This window comes from Dama dama, chromosome 14, assembly GCF_033118175.1.
Source record: "Dama dama isolate Ldn47 chromosome 14, ASM3311817v1, whole genome shotgun sequence".
Taxonomy (NCBI): Eukaryota; Metazoa; Chordata; class Mammalia; order Artiodactyla; family Cervidae; genus Dama; species Dama dama.
This window is the reverse complement of record NC_083694.1, coordinates 31098943-31116788: the sequence shown is the minus strand read 5'-3', so window position 1 is coordinate 31116788 and position 17846 is coordinate 31098943. Positions and strand designations below refer to the sequence as shown.

Here is a 17846-nt window from a genome sequence, read left to right as displayed (position 1 = left end):
CTACGATGTTACTGTGTGAGCCACAAGATGAGTGATCTGAAGAAATCTTCTAGCTATCCAAGTTTGTCCCTGAAACTCAATTTTGTCCTCACTCCTAATCTAGTGATGATAGATATAGGCCTTTTTCAATATGCAAGAATGCTTATAAATTATATTTTATAAACTTTTCTTCCCATTAAGGGAAAGGTATTCATTAAAATGTGGGGCACACACTAGTACATGTGGAATGATTTTAAGTGGTGCATGAACACACAGTTTTAATAAATTTGTAATTTAACTTATCAAAAACTACTACTAAACTAAATTATTTCTTCACAGATATTAATGCTTAAGACAAAGCTAAGCAAAAAAGGGTGATTCAGTTTAAAGTGAATTTTAAAAAACTGCTAAGTAAGCATGAGACCAGAATTACCAAAATTCTGAAGGTAGTGTCTGAATGAGCAGTGGGAAACAAGGGAGGTCTTCATTTCAGAATCCTTTTAGTTGAGGTCAAAATAATTTATTGGAGAATGGTAGGGAAGAATTAGCTTCCCTGGCTGCTCAGTGGTAAAAAATCCACCTGCCAATGCAGCAGATGCAAGTTCGACCCCTGGGTCTGGAAGATCTCCTAAAGAAGGACATGGCAGCCCACTCCAGTCTTCTTGCCCAGGAAACCCCATGGACAGAGAAGCCTGGCGGGCCAGTCCTCAGGGCTGCAAAGAGTGGGACACAACTTAGCGACTCAGCACACATGCACGCAGAGAAGAGCCAGTTAGTCTAAAATTGACTCTATAATTCTCAAGTCTACAATTTTTCCGTATATAATCTTTTTTACTCAAAAAATCTTTTCTCTTAGCTACCTGTCTTTAAGTATTTCCACTGAGAACCCCATGTTCTTAAAAGGAACAGATTAACATCACTATTGAATTTGAACTAGAAAACAATCAGTTTAAAAAAATGGCTGTTAAAAAAAAATGGCTGTTTTCTTCAATTATATTGGAACATTATCAATTGCCTTCTAGATTTACTTACATTTTTCAGGCGGTGTTATTGTAATAGTCTGAGCTGTAAATTCTTCATCAAAATATCTGGTGTCTGTCTCAGACGTTACTTGAGGCTTAAAAGGAGGTACAAGCTGTAAGAAGCAAAAGGGTACTGTTAACAGACTTTAATTTAGGAAAATACATTCCTAGGATATAATCAGAGAGCGAATATTGAATGAATAGTGTATGAGGTTAGACTTCTCTGTCACTGTACAAGGCAGATGTGTCTTTGGCTTCATGGTCAAGGTATTTGGCTTCATGGTTACGTCTAAACAGAGAAGAGTAGATACTTGGTTGTTCTATGTAACATTTGAGGAGTTATGTGAAATAGAACAAATGAAAACCAAAGAAAAGAATGGGAAGAGAATATTGAAAAGTCTGCCCTAATATTTTTTCCTAGGAAACTACATACAAAACCAATGGATCTGGACTGCTGTCACAGAACATAAGGTCTTCCTGCTAGAGGAAAAGTACTTGCTGGCTTTCTCTAGCTCTTCCTGGTGCCTGGTTTAACAGGTTATTATTAAAAATGCAACTTAATAACACAGTTATTACCTAGGTCACAAACAGAGCACTGCCTCTGTACCTGGCAAAGACCTATAACTCTGCTAACCTAAGATGGGTCTTACTATCTGTCCCTGCACTGAAGAGGGCCTTGTAGCAGCCCCTGAAGTGATGCGCAAACATTCTGTTCATAGATTTGACCGGCTCCTCAAAGGGAGCCAGGATCCAAAAGATCAGGAGGAACTACTCTAAGGGTTGAGAGAACTGGACTCATTTGCCTCCAACCCGCAGCAGGCACGCGGTGGGGGAAAAGTCCTGGGCTGCTGAGGGTTACAGACGCCTGAGTCATGTGAACCTCTGCATCGGTAGCCCCCACTGGCCCGTGGGACTGGAGCCAGGAGGGGGTTCCTGCTTCTCAGGGCTCCCAGCCTCACAGGTGAGAGTGCACAGGTTTAACACAGGGAGCCCAGCCCCAGAGCATACTCTGACGAATACCACTCTGATGAATGGTGGTATCCATTCTGATGCTCTGATGAATACCATGAAGAGAGAAAATGAAAAACAGAATGACAGAAATTAGTATGTTTTATAAAAATTTTACAGAAACGAATACCCAACTGGCATCACTCAATGCACTTTCCACATTTACTGTCACCAAATTTACGTTAAATAGTAAAACAAAGATCTTTAAATTATTCTCTAGATGGACTATGCTTTAAAAAACCAAGGGGTAAGCAAAGTTAAAAGCATGTTTTCAAAATAAAGGAACGCATTTCAGTTTATAGCACATGTTAAAAAGCATTTGAAATTTTTTTCTTTTGAACATTTTTTCTCTATGCCCCCAATACATAGATATTCTAAAGTCTCTATCACTAGCAAGCACTCTTTCTTGGGGGGACTGAATCAAATTCAGGTTGCACTGATCAACTGTTGCTAAGATAACAACATATTTCCAGCGGCTCAATTAGGATGACTGGACACAAGCAAGCAGTTCACACCACTGATGGAAATCTTCCCTCTTCCGTTCATTCCGAAGTACAACCTCACACTGCTTTATCCTCCTTCAAAATACTTTTCAACACCTGACACATACACACGTACATCACCATTACACCTCCTCCGCAACAAAATAAAAGTCCCATGAGAGCATGATTTTGCAAATCCCTCTGGCATCGTAGACATACACATAAGAACACCAATGGTGATAGTGACTGCAGAACTTGGGGTTTTCCTCCAAGAAAACGGATAACTGCCTCTCTTGCAGAAAACCAGGAGACAGGGATTTTGGTTGTAACTTTCTGATTCACTATTCTACAAATGTTCCAAAAATAGGTCTCACCCTTCTAATAAGAAATTAAGCACAAGAAATTCTTAGAGCAGAAATGGCTTCTATTGAGAATGCGGAGTAGGTTTTGCTTATCTCTGCCCACCCTTCCCATCTGTTTCCTTCTGATGGCAGAAACTTAAATCTGCCTTCATGGTTAAGAGAAAGATGTTATCTTTTTAGATGAGAGAGAGAATGGTCACCTGAAACTTTACAAAAAAACGGAAACAAACTTTATGCAGTTTTCACAATACTACAGGGAGCTCAAACTAGTCTCTATTCAAATATCATATCACATTACCTGACCACCTCTCTCAAACACCTGCCCTCCCCTCCCCACTTTCTATCCTCACACTGCTTTCTCTTCAAAAAACTTTTCAACAACTGATCCATATCTACCTATATATACACACAGAAAAAATACAGGTTTATTGTCATCATAATTGTGTCTCCTCCCCAATAAAATATAAGTTCCATGAGAGCAAGTCCTTATAAAAAAGATTTATTGAGGTATGGCTGACATAAGTTATAAATATATCTTAAGATAAGGCTATACAAAAAAGTATACAATTTCATGTTTTGACATATGTATACACCCATGCAATAAAGATGATGAACTCACCCATCACTTACAGATGTTTTCTCATAACCCTGTATAATCCCCTCAGCTCTTCCATTCACCTGCAGGCAACAGCTGGTCTGCTTTCTGTCATGAACGATTTGCTTATATCTTCTCGATTTTTATGTATTTGGAATCGAATAGTATGTATTCTTCATCTGGTTGTTTTCACTTAGCATGGTTATTTTGACACTCATCCACGTCACTGCATGTATTGATAGCTCATCCATTTTACTGCTGGGTAATTTTTGTTGTTGTTTAGTCACTCAGTCATGTCCTACTCCTTGCCCCCCCATGGACTGCAGCACGCCAGGCTTCCCTGTCCTTCACTATATTCTGGAGTCTGCTCAAACTAAGGTTCACTGAATCGATGATGCCATCCAACCATCTCATTCTCTGTCGCCCCCTTCTCCTCCTGCCCTCAATCTTTCCTAGCATTAGGGTCTTTTCCAGTGAGTCAGTTCTTCACATTAAGTAGCCAAAGTATTGGAGCTTCAGCTTTAGCATTAGTCCTTCCAATGAATATTCAGGATTGATTTCCTTTAGGAGTGACTGGTTTGATCTCCTTGCTGTCCAAGCGACTCTCAAGTCTTCTCCAGCACCACAGTTCGAAAGCATCAATTCCTTGGCACTCACCATTCCTTATACTCCCAACTCTCATTATCCATACATGACTACTGGAAAAACCATAGCTTTGACTAGACGGACCTTTGCTGGCAAAGTAATGGCTCTGCTTTTTAATATGCTGTCTAGGTAGGTCACTGCTTTTCTTTCAAGGAGCAAGCGTCTTTTAATTTCATGGCTGCAGTCACCATCCGCAGTGATTTCGGGATTCTAAGAAAATAAAATCTGTCCCTGTTTCCATTCTTCCCCCATCTATTTGCCATGAAGTGACGGGACTGGATGCCATGATCTTCATTTTGTGAATGTTGAGTTTCAAGACAGCTTTTTCACTCTTCTTTTTCACCTTCTAAAGAGACTCTTTAGCTCCTCTTTGCTTTCTGCCATTAGAGTGGTATCAACTGCGTATCTGAAGTTACTGATATTTTTCCCAGCAATCTTGATTCGAGCTTGTGATTCATCCAGCCCAGCATTTCACATGATGTACTCTGCATATAAGTTAAACAAGCAGGGTGACAATATACAGCCTTGACATACTCCTTTCTCAATTTGGAACCAGTCTGTTGTTCCATATCCAGTTCTAACTGTTGCTTTCTCACCTGCATATAGGTTTCTCAGGAGGCAGGTAAGATGGTCTTGTATTCCCATCTCTTGAAGAATTTTCCACAGTTTGTTGTGATCTACACAGTCAAAGGCTTTAGGGTAGTCAATGAAGCAGAAATAGATGTTTTTCTGGAATTTGCTTATTTTTTCTATGATCCAATAGATGTTGGCAATTTGATCTCTGGTTCCTCTGTGTTTTCTAAATCCAGCGAATAAGGCCTCCTCAGACAATCGTTTTGCCTTGTCGCATTTCTTTTTCTTGGGGATGGGTTCGGTCACCACCTCCTGTGTAATGTTACAAACCTCCGCCCATAGTTCTTCAGGCACACTGTCTATCAGATCTAATCCCTCGAATCTAGAATGGCCTAGTGGTTTTCCCTACTTTCTTCAATTTAAATCTGAATTTTGCAATAAGGAATTCATGATCTTGAGCCACAATCAGCTCCTAGTCTTATTTTTGCTGACTTAAAGTTGACATAGATTATGGAACTTTAATTGCCATTTTAATTAATTAAATAAATGCTGTGGTTATCTCATATACCATTCTGTAATGACATACATGGATCAAAAGTACTGGGAACACAGACTCTGATAGTAAAAACTGTCAACTGTTGAATGTTTAGATTTGCCATAGGCACTAATCTGGTACTACAGCTCCACCTCTAAAATAACTCAAGAGAGTAACTAAAATTAGGCAAGGATTCTGATTTATTTAATCTCTAATTCTTGTGAAAAACTGGTTTCATGGTTTGTGAGTGTGTGTGTGTGCACGTCTGTGTATTCCAATATATACAGGTATTGGAAAAATGGGAATATGGAAAGAGGATTTATTTCAGACAAAACTAACAAGATTTAATTATATTATCTGCCAAGCTTTCCCATGCCAATTATCCTTACAGATGACCAGAAACTCAAGAACTATTTTTCATTTTTGCAAAATTACTAAACAATAGTAATTCATGTCCATAATGTTCACTTTGATCTCATAAAAAAAAATGCACCAAGGGATCCAAGGTATATATCACACTAATATACAATTATTCTATCATGAATTGACCCCAACAAAATGACTATTTTAGCTATAACACACATTAAATATTTAATTAATACACCTGGAACTTAGAAGGGCTTTTGACTGTAGGTCTGTGGATAGGTGATACTATTTCACAAGCATCCACAGGTACAAGGCATATTTGAAGATTTCAGTAATACTTGGAAAAGAGCTGCTTATAAAGGTAAGAGTGTTCTCATTAGTGAAATGAAAAGGGACTTACTGGATGCTTCTGTGATAGTGATGGCGGGCAAATTGCATGCAATATAAATTCAGGGTTCACTGAGAACCTGCTGAAACAATGTATTCTTTATCCCTCCTCTAGGAGATTCCATAGGTATGGTCTGGCAGCAGCAGTGTGGCAGCCACTCATTACTATTTCTGATTAGAAATGTTCAAGAACATGGGCAAAAGTCAAATGAGTATGTAAATTGGGGAGAAATTTTATATATATAGGCAATTCTCAACTTATAAACCAGCCTATATGTACACTGGGGAAACCTAAGACTTATTTCAACAGACAGAAAACAAAAGCAAATTAAAAAATCCTATACAATGTGGCTCCCAGGCAGTAATATTAAAGTCTTTTAAACCTAAAATACAGGAAAGCAATGTTAATAAGGCTACCAACCATTAATCATAATACGTTCATAGAAAAATTCATTTATATTTCTATGAGGATGACCAAGAATCTAGCTCCTTTGCTCAAGTTCCTGTAATGACAACCACTCTCTCTCATTATCACACCAGATCAACTCCCTAGAAAAGAGGCAGTGATAAGAGAACTCCTAGGTTGATGGGGACGAAGTTTTGGTGAGAAATGAAGGTAAGTAGCGGATTTAAAAGCTGAGGATGAAAAGATATAGTCTTTACTTTGCAGAAGAGAGGCAGAGAGGGCAGCATCTATGAGAGAGGCCACAGGTGAACAGATACTTGTCTTTCCTAAGTTATATATTCAAGCTTCCCCTTGTAGATGTACACTAGCAGTTGAACAGCAGAATGGTAAAATTAAAAGAAATAAGAAGAAGCAGTACCACCTAACCTGGGAAGCTTTTAGTTAAACAGAACTTTAAATGAGCTGAATGACTCCACAGGCATATTTTGGAGATATTACTAACTCTGGAATAGACCACCGCAATAAAGCTAAAAGAACAGTAAGGAGAGTCACGAGAACTTTTTGGTTTCCCAGGGCATATAAAAGTTGTGTTTTCACTATACTGTAGTCTATAATGTGTGCAACAGTATTATGTCTAAATAACATTGCTAAAAAAATATTAAGTATCATCTAACCTTCAGCGAGTTCTAATCTTTTTGCTGGTAGAGGCTTTTGTGTCCATGCGGACTTATGTCTGCTGCTGACTGATCAGTGTGGTGGTTGCTGAAAGGTGGGGTGGCAATTTCTTAAAACAACTATGAAGTTTGCTGCATCAGTTGACTCTTCTTTTCACAAATGATTTCTCTGTAGCATGCAATGCTGTTTGACAGTATTTTACCCACAGTAGATTTTTTTTCAAAACTGGAAACAATCCTCTCAAATCTTACTGCTGCTTTATCAATCACGTTTATGCAACATTCTAAACACTTATGTTTTCATTTCAACAATCTTCATGGGATCTTTCTGAGATAGAGTAAACTCCATCTCAAGAAATGACTTTCTTTGTTCATCCACAAGAAGTAACTCCTCACGAGTTCAAGTTTTAAAATGAGGTTACAGCAATTCAGTCCTATCTTCAGGTTCCACTTTTAATTCTAGGTTTCTTTCTATTTTCACCACATCTGCAGTTACTTCTTCCATGGAAGTCTGGAACTTCTCAAAGTCATCCATGAAGGCTGGAATTAACTTCTTCCAAACTCCTATTAATGGTGAACTTTTAACTTCTTCATGATATGTTGTTAATAGCATCTAGAATGGTGAATCTTTTCCAGAAGGCTTTCAACTTACTTTGCCCAGGTCCAACAGAGAAATCTGTACAGCAGCTGTGGCCTTAAAAAAAATGAATTTAACTAATAAGACTTAAAAATTGAAATGATTCCTTAATTCAAGGGCTTCACAATGGATGTGTCTTCAATTCAGTCACTCAGTCGTGTCCGACTCTTCGCAACCCCATGGATGGCAGCACACCAGGCCTCCCTGTCCATCACCAACTCCCAGAGTTTACTCAAACTCATGTCCATTGAGTCGGTGATGCCATCCAACCATCTCATTCTCTGTCATCCCCTTCTCCTCCTGTCTTCAATCTTTCCCAGCATCAGGGTCTTTTCAAATGAGTCAGTTCTTCTCATCAGGTGGCCAAAGTACTGGGAGTTTCAACCTCTGCATCAGTCGTTCCAATGAATATTCAGGACTGATTTCCTTTAGGATAGACTGGTTGTATCTCCTTGCTGTCCAAGGGACTCTCAAGAATCTTCTCCAACACCACAGTTCAAAAGCATCAATTCTTTGGTGCTCGACTTTCTTTATAGTCCAACTCTCACATTTATACATGACTACCAGAAAAACCATAGCTTTGACTAGACGGACCTTTGTTGGTAAAATTATGCCTCTGCTTTTTAATATGCTGTCTAGTTTGGTCATAACTTGTCTTCCAAGGAGCAAGCATCTTTTAATTTCATGGCTGCAGTTATCATCGTGATTTTGGAGCATCCCAAAATAAAGTCTGTCACTGTTTCCACTGTTTCCCCATCTATTTGCCATGAAGTGATGGAACCAGGTTCCATGATCTTAGTTTTTTAAATGTTGAGTTTTAAGCCAACTTTTTCACTCTCCTCTTTCCCTTTCATCAAGAGGTTCTTTAGTTCTTCTTCGCTTTCTGCCATAAGTGTTGTGTCATCTGCATATCTGAGGTTACTGATATTTCTCCCGGCAATCTTGATTCCAGCTTGTGCTTCATCCAGTCCAGCATTTAAAAGCAAAAAGATAGGACACTGAAAGATGAACTCCCCATCAGTAGGTGCCCAATATGCTACTGAAGATCAATGGAGAAATTATTCCAGAAAGAATGAAGAGATGGAGCCAAGGCAAAAACAATACCCAGTTGTGGATATAACCGGTGATGGAAGTAAAGTCTGATGCTGTGAAGAGCAATACTGCATAGGAACCTGGAATGTTAGGTCCATGAATCATGGCAAATTCGAAGTGGTCAAACAGGAGATGGCAAGAGTGAACATCGACATTTTAGGGATCAGCAAACTAAAACAGACTGGAATGGATGTGTCTTAGCAGGCAGGAAAATATTAACCTTGCTGTGCATTCCCACTAGATGACTAGGTGCATGGTAATGAGCAGTAGTAACATTTTGAAAGCAATCTTTTTATCTGAGCAGTAGGTCTCAACAGTGGGCTTAGAATATTCAGTAAACTATGCTGTAAACAGATGTGCTGTCATACAGGCTTTGCTGCTCCATTTTTAAAGCATAGGCAGAGTAGACTTAGTATTACTAATTCTTAAGAGCCTTAGGATGTTTGGAATGATAAAATGAACACTGGCTTCAATTTAAAGTCACCAGCTGCACTGTATATGCGTGCTCAGTCACTCAATTGTCTGCCTCTTTGTGACCCCATGGACTACAGCCCATCTAGCTCCTCTGTCCATGGGATTCTCCAGCCAAGAATACTGGAGTGGGTTACCAATTTCCTCTTCCAGGGGATCTTCCTGGCCCAGGGATCGAACCCACGACTCCTGTGTCTCCTGCACTGGCAGGCAGATTTTTTACCACCGAGCCACCTGGGAAGCCCCACTAGCTGCATTAGCCCCTGACTCAAAAGAGTCAGTCTATCCTTTGAAGCCAGGCACTGACTTCTCCTCTCTAGCTATGGAAGTCCTAGATGGCATCTTCTTCCAAAAGAAGGCTGTTTTAACTTCATTGAAAATCTGTTGCTTTACTATAGCCACCTTTATTAATTATCTTAGCTGGATAATTTGCTGCAGCTTCTTACATAGTACTTGCTCTTTCACTTTGAACTTTTATGTTATGTATGGAGACAGTTTCTTTCCTTAAACCTTGTGAAGCAACATCCAGTTTCAAGATTTTCTTCAGAACCTTCCTTACCTCTCTTGGCCTTCAAAGAATGCAAGTGTCAGGGTGTGGTGCCAGATTAGGCTGTGGCCTATGGGAATGCTGTGGCTGCTTTGATCTTCCATCCAGACAATTCAAACTTTATCTACATTAGCAATAATGTTGTTTTGCATTCTTATCATTTCTGTATTCATTGGAGTAGTAGTTTTAATTTTCTTCAAGAACTTTTCCTTTGCATTTACAACTTGGCTAACTGGAGAAGCAGCCTCGTTTTGGGCTTATCTTGGTTTGCAACATGCCTTCTTCACTAAGCTTAATCATTTCTAGCTTTTGATTTAAACTGGGAGACATGCAATTCTTCCTTTCCCTTGAATACTGGGAGGCCACTGTAGGGTTATCAATCAGCCTTCTTTCAATAATGTTGTATCTCAGGGAATAAGGAGACCCGAGAAGAGGGAGAAAAACGGTGGAATGCCCAGTCTGTGAGGCAGTCAGAACACACACAACATCTACTGTGCATCCATTAAGTGTGGCTCATGGAGCCTCCAAACAACTAAAGTAGTAATGTTAAAGATCACTGACCACAGATCACCATAATAAATACAATAATGAAAGAGTCTGAAATATTTTAAGAATTATCAAAATGTGATAGATACATGAGGTGAGTAAATGTTTTTGGAAAAGTGGCACTGATAGACTTGATAGGCACAGGGTTGCCACAAACCTTCAATTTTCAAAAACATGCATTACCTGTGAAGAACAATAAAGTGAAGTGCAATAAAATAAGATCTGCATGTATTCCTTAAGAAGGACAAAGAAATATGTTTGGAGGATCACTTATTAATGCATTTTAACTGAACTATAAAACATGCATTGAAAAACCAAAGATGAAATTTTTGGCCAACCCAACAGAGTACAGAAAGGATAATGTCCATGTACAAAGCTAGTGGAAAGATTAAAAGACAAAAGGGGTAAAGCCATCTTTATCCATCATAAGCAATTAATAGATATATACAACATTTAGATGTAAAATATGGTATCAAAAACAGTAATCATGAGGGGAGGAGAGTACAAATGCAGGATTATTAAAGTACATTTGAAAGTCAGAGATCAGCAACTTAAAACAATTATATATGTATATATATGGTAGTAATCTCCTGATAACCACAAACAATCTCTAAGAGATACACATACAAAAAATAAATCCAGACCTAACACTAAATATAGTATCAAACCATGAGAACAAAACAAGAAGGGGGGGGGGGGGGGGAAGACCTACACAAACAACCCCAAAACAATTTTAAAAAATAGCAAAAAGAATATACTTATTGATAATTATCTTAAATGTAAATAGACTAAATGCTCAATTCAAAAGACAGAGAGTGGCTGAACAGATACAAAGACACACATATATATATATATGCAGCCTACAGAGACTCACTTCAGATATAACGACACGGACAGAAAATGAGGGGACTGGAAAAGGTATTGCATGAACATGAAAATCAACAGAAAGCTGGAGTACAAATACTTAGACAAAACAGACTTTAAAGACAAATGCCAGAGACAAAGGATATTACACAACGATCAAGGAATCAACCCAAGAAGATATAGTAATTGTAAATATATATGTATGCACCCAATATAGGAGGCCTTCAATAGTGAATACATATATAGTGAAAGTTGCTCTTTGTGACCCCATGGACTATACTGGAGTGGGTAGCCTTTCCCTTCTCCAGGGGATCTTTCCAACCCAGGGATCGAACCCAGGTCTCACGCATTGCAGGCAGATTCTTTACCAGCTGAGTCACGAGGGAAGCCCAAGAATACTGGAGTGGGTAGCCTATCTCTTCTCCAGCAGATCTTCCTGACCCAGGAATCGAACCGGGGTCTCCTGCACTGCAGGCAGATTCTTTACCAACTGAGCTATCAGGGAAGCCCAATATATGAGGTAAATATTAATGGATATAGAAGTAGAAATTGCCAGGAACACAGTAATAGAGGTAGACTTTAACATACCAGTTACATCAATGGACAGATCATCCAGACAGAAAATCAGTACGGCTTAAAATGATGCATTAGACCAGATGGACTTATTCATTTATATATGCATGTATGTATATGTACATAAATAACTCCATCTGGTCTAATAAGTTATTACACATAATAATAATTCCTATGTAGTTATATAGAATAATATACATTATTATATAATAACTAAATTTAACCCTTAATATTTTCTTCTTTATGATGCTATTTAACATGGAATTTTCTTAAATTGCTTTTCATATGCTTTTATCTAATGTACAGAAATATATTTTGTGCGTGATTTTATTAGCTTTAAGACTTTTTTTGGTGTTTGTGTGTATTCCTTAGTGTTTTCCACATCTGTTGACAGAAGTAGTTTTACTACTTCCTTTTCCATTTGATCGCATTTTATTGCCTGTTCTCTCTATATACTCTGACAACAATCTCTAGTATTATGTTGAAAAGAAGAGCAGCTTTTTGTTGATATGTTGATATGCTGAAAGTAGGCATCCTTGTCTTCTTCCTTATCTTTGGGGAAAAGCTTTCAGACTTTCATCATTTGAGTGTGTGACCTGTGGGTTCACAAATGGTTTATATTATGATGAGGAAGTCTCTTTCTATTTCTAGTTTTCTAAATATAATTTTGTTTGTTTTGGTTCTTTTACCATGAAAGGGGTGTTGAACTTTGTCAAAAGTTTTTTTCTGTACCAATGGAGATCACATTTTTTTTCTTTATTCTATTAAAGTAGGGCATTACATTGACTGATTTTAGTATCTTGAATTTTTGCATTCCTGGAATAAAACTCACTTCATTAGGATGTATAATCCCTTTAATATGCCACTGACTGATTTGCTAGTACTTTCGTGGGAATTAACTGGGGATGCTGCTGTGTAGTTCTGTTCATGTGTGTCTGCATAACTTTGGAATGACGGTAATGCTGTCCTAACAGAGTCAGCAAGCATTCACTACTCTTCAATTTCTTTGAAGAATCTGAGAAGGGGTGGCATCATTTCTCCTTTCAATGTTTGAATAATTCTCTAGTGAAGCCATCTGATCTTGAGTGGGCTTTTCTTTATTGGAGTTTTCGGTTTACTTTATCCCTATCAGTCCTGTTTAGGGCTATTCAAATTTTCTACTGCTACTTGGGGGGCTTCCCATGTAGCTCAGCTGGTAAAGAATATGCCTGCAATGCAGGAGACCCAGGGTCAATCCCTGGGTTGGGAAGATCCCCTGGAGAACGGCGTGGCAACCCACTCCAGTACTCTGGCCTGAAGAATCCGATGGTCAGAGCAGAGGAGCCCAGTGGGCTGAGGTCCATGGAGTTGCAGGGTTGAACATGACTGAGTGACTAACGCACACAATTCTACTTGAGTCATTTTGGCAGTTTGTGTGTTTCTAGGAATTGTTCCACTACATACAGGTTTATCCACTTTATTAGTATATAGCTGTTCACACTATCCTCTTAACAATCCTTTTTATTTCTATAAAATCAATATTAATGTTTTTCACCTGTGATTTTAGTATTTTTTCTCATTTTCTTAGCCAATCTAGTTAAAAATTTGTCAATTATGATCTTCTCAAACAATCAACTATTTTTGGTTTTATTGACTTTCTCTATTTTATATTTTCTATTTCATGTACAGCCACTCTAATCTTTATGCAAAAAGCTTGCTAACCTAGATGAGGTGATGAAAGAAATTTTAACACTTAAAGAAGTTATAACAGTCTTAAAACTGGGTGCACCTATGAACAGAACTGCAAGTTTAAAGCAAAAGTGATAGAACTGAAAGAGAATTAGTCAACACCACAATTATAGTTCAGGATTTTACTTATCCTCTCTTATTAACTGATAAAAGCAAGCAGTCAAACAATCAGTAAGGATGTAGAACACTTAAAACTATTAACCCACTTGATCTAATTGACATTTATAGAACACTGTATATAACAAGGAAAGAAACACATTTTTTCAATGTATATGAAACACTCATCAACATAAATCATATTTTTTCATAAAATAAACCTAAAAAAGTTAAAGTATTTAAAATTATAAAAGTATGTTCCTTAACAACAGAATTAGACTAGAAACCTAAACAGAAAAATAGTTAACAAATCTCCAAATATTGTAAATCAAACAACGTACTTCAATAATCTATAGAGTAAAAGAAGATATCATAAGGAAAATTAAAAAGCATCTTGAAGTAAAAATTAAATCATAATAGGACCAAAAAAACTGACATGATGCAACTATAGCAATGCTTAGAGGTAGTAAAAATACAGCACTACAAGATCATATTATAAAAGAAGAAAGGATTCAAATGTATTAAGTTTTCAATGTAACTGGCTAAAAGGAAGAGCTAATTTATAAAACAAGGTAAAACGAACAGAAAAATAAAGCAAATAATCCATCAACTCAGTGTCAATGAATTCAATAATTAGATAAAGTATTAAAATTCCTTGAAACACATATAAACTACAAAGTCTTTTTGGAAAGAAAGAGATAATTAGAAATGCTGAACATACACTGAATAAATTGAATTTCTTTAGTCTAGGCTCAGATGACTTCACAGGACATTCTATCAACACTGAAAGAGAAAATATAGTAATTCTATGCAAACTTTTCCATAAAATAAAAAAGGAACACCATTTATTTTCAGTGTCTAGCATTATTATCCTGATTCTAAAACCAGATAGTACATGAAATGTATAGCCCAATGCTCCCTATGAATATCAATGCAAAATCCTAAAATAAAAATACTAACAAAAATCTAGCAATATATAAAAAAGATAATATGCCATGATTGTTTAGAAGTTTATTCTAGGCATGCAATATAGGTGTAATATTTGAAAATCTATGTGATTCACTATATTAATAAACTAAAGTAAAAACATTACACAATTATCTCTATGAATGCAGAAAAATGTATCTGACAAAATCCAGCATCTGTTCATAACAAAAGTGCTCAGGAAATAAACAGCAGATAATTTTAACCTGAGAGACAGCAAGCATAAAAAAACCTATAGCTACTATCATAATCAGAAGGGGAAATGCAAATACTATCTCCCCCAAATTAGTAATAATTAAATGTCTATTCTTACCATCTCTATACAACATTGTTCCGGCAATCTTAGTCAATGCAAGGAGGCAAGAAAAAAAGAGATAAAAGGCATACAAGTTGGAAACAGATGACACAATCATCTATATTATATAGATTATCACCTTAAAAAAAAAATGGCACTAAAACTAGTAAGTATGTTCAAATCTGGTAAACTAGTGAGATACACGTAACACCTCCACTAAAGACCTATTTACCTCAATTGCCTCAATTTCTTTTACTCAGCACATAATGTCTGACTTTCAACAAAAAAATTACAAGACATACTAAAGGGATAAAAATGTATATTTTCAAGATACAAAGCAAGCCTCAGATATGACAGAGAGAGAGAGAGATGTTGGAATTAAGAGACCAGGAATTTGAAGCAGCTATGATTACTATACTAAAGGCTTTAGTAGAAAAAGTGAACTACGAGCAAGAATAGGTGAGTAATATAAGTAGATAAATGGAATCTCTAAGAAAGCATCAAAGGAAATGCTAGCAATCAAAAACACCACCACAGAATGCCTTTGTCCTTGATAGGTTCACCAATAGTCAGAACACAGTCAAGGAAATAATTGGTGAGCTTGAAGAAATGTTAATAGAAACTTTCAAAACTGAAATACAAAGAGAAACAAGAATAAAAAAGAACAGAATATCCAAGCATTCTGAGACAACTATAAAAGATGTAATGTACATGTAATGGGACTAAGAGAAGAGGAGGGACAGACAGGCGCAGAAGAAATACTTGAAGCAAGAACAGTATTCCAAAATTAGTGCTAGGCACCATACTACAGATTATTTGGTCTTACATTTAGGTCTCTAATACCTTTCGAGTTTATTTTTGTGTATGGAGTTAGAGAATGTTCTAATTTCATTCTTTTACATGTAACTGTCCAAGGAAGATGTACAAATGGCCAAAAGGCACAGGAAAAGATGCTCAACATCGATAATTATTAGAGAAATCTGACTCAAAACCACAATGAGGTATCACCTCACATTGATCAGAATGGCCATCATCAAAAGTCTACAAATAATAAATGCTAGAGAGGTTGTGGGCGAGGGGAAGGCACCCTCCCTCACTGTTGGCAGGGATGTAAAATGGTACAACCACTGTGCAGAACAGTATGGAGGTTTCTTGAAAAACTAAAAATAGAACTACATATGATTCTGCAATCCCGCTCCTGGGCACATATCTGGGGAAAATCACAATTTAAAAAGGTACACGCACTCCACTTTTCATAGCATCACCATTTACAGTATCCAAGATATGGAAGCAACCTGAATGTCCACTGACAGATGAATGGACAAAAAAGATGTAGTATACATATATACAACAGAATATTGCTCAGACATAAAATAATGCCATTTGCAGCAACATAGATGGACCTAGAGATTATCACACTAAGTGAAATAAGCTAGACAGTGAACGATAAATATCATATGATATTGCTTATATGAAAAACCTGAAAAAAAAAACAAATGAACTTATTTCCAAACAGAAGACACACAGGCATAGAAAACAAACTTAGAGTTACCAAAGTGGAGAAGCAGTAGGGAGAGAGAGAAATTATGAGGTTGGCATTAGCATACACACTGCTATATATAAACTAGATAACCAAGAAGGATCTACTGTATAGCACAGGGAACTATACACCGTATCTTGTAATAACTTATAAGGGAAGAGAATCTGAATACAAAGAAAAATATACATATAGGTACAACTGAATCGCTGTGCTATACACCTAACAGGATATTGTAAATCAACTATACTTCGATTAAAAATAAAACAAACTAATGTGATCTAATACTGTATTAATTGTAGGTTAAAAAAAAAAGTTAAGGTGAAACCATGGTAACACTTATCAAAAGAAAGCTGGAATAGCCATATTAATTTCAGACAGAACCGACTTCAGAGGATTGCAAGTTATCATAGAAAAAGAAACATTACATAATGATAAAGGGGTTAATCCTCCAGAAAGATATAACAATGCTTAATGTGTATGCATCTAATGAGAGAGTTTCGAAATACAATAGCCAAAAACTGATAGAACTGTAAGGAGAAATAGATTTAATTCACTATGATAGTTGGAGACTTTTAACATCCCTTTATCAGTAATTGACAGATTCAGAAGGCAGAAAATTAGTAAGGACTGAAAAGCACCATCAGCCAACTGGATCGAGTTGATATTTATAGACTACCTCCTCCAACAATAGCAGAATACATATTCTACTTAAGCTCACAGAACATTTACCAAGAGAAACCATATTCCAGGTCATAAAACACATCTTAAATTTAAAAGAACAGAAATCATACAAAGGTATGTTCTCAGACCACAAAAAAATTAAACTGGCAATCAGTAAGATAAATATATCTGGAAAAATTCCAAATAGAGATCAAATCGGAGAAGGCAATGGCAAACCACTCCAGTACTCTTGCCTGGAAAATCCCATGGATGGAGGAGCCTGGTAGGCTGCAGTCCATGGGGTCGCTAAGAGTCAGACACGACTGAGCGACTTCACTTTCACTTTTCACTTTCATGCATTGGAGAAGCAAATGGCAACCCACTGGTGTTCTTGCCTGGAGATTCCCAGGGACGGAGGAGTCTGGTGGGCTGCTGTCTATGGGGTTGCACAGAGTCGAACACGACTGAAGCGACTTAGCAGCAGCAGCAGCAGAGATCAAATAATATAGTTCCAAACAACACATGGGTCAAATAAGACATTTCAAGAAAATTTTAAATATATTTTTAAGTGAACAAAAACAAATACAACTCATCAAAGTTTGTGGAATGCAGTAAAAAAGGTCTATACAGGAAAACTTACAGCACTGAATCACACATTCAAAAAGAAAGCTCTATAAGCAATCATCTATGCTTCCAGTTTAGGAAGCCAGAAATAGAAGAGCAAATAAAATCTGAAATAATAAGGAAATAAATAAAAATGAGGGTAGAAATTCATAAAT

General features: G+C 37.1%; 1 protein-coding gene across 2 annotated transcripts in view; it reads right to left on the bottom strand.

The window, feature by feature from the left end:
* Window positions 1–17846, bottom strand: part of AKT3 (AKT serine/threonine kinase 3) — a 273332-nt gene that overhangs the window by 12035 nt on the left and 243451 nt on the right. For both annotated transcript variants that reach the window (XM_061160258.1, XM_061160257.1), the window contains one exon: window positions 1012–1114. In XM_061160258.1, coding sequence (XP_061016241.1) covers window positions 1012–1114 — 103 coding nt within the window. The remainder of the gene's footprint in view (window positions 1–1011; window positions 1115–17846) is intronic.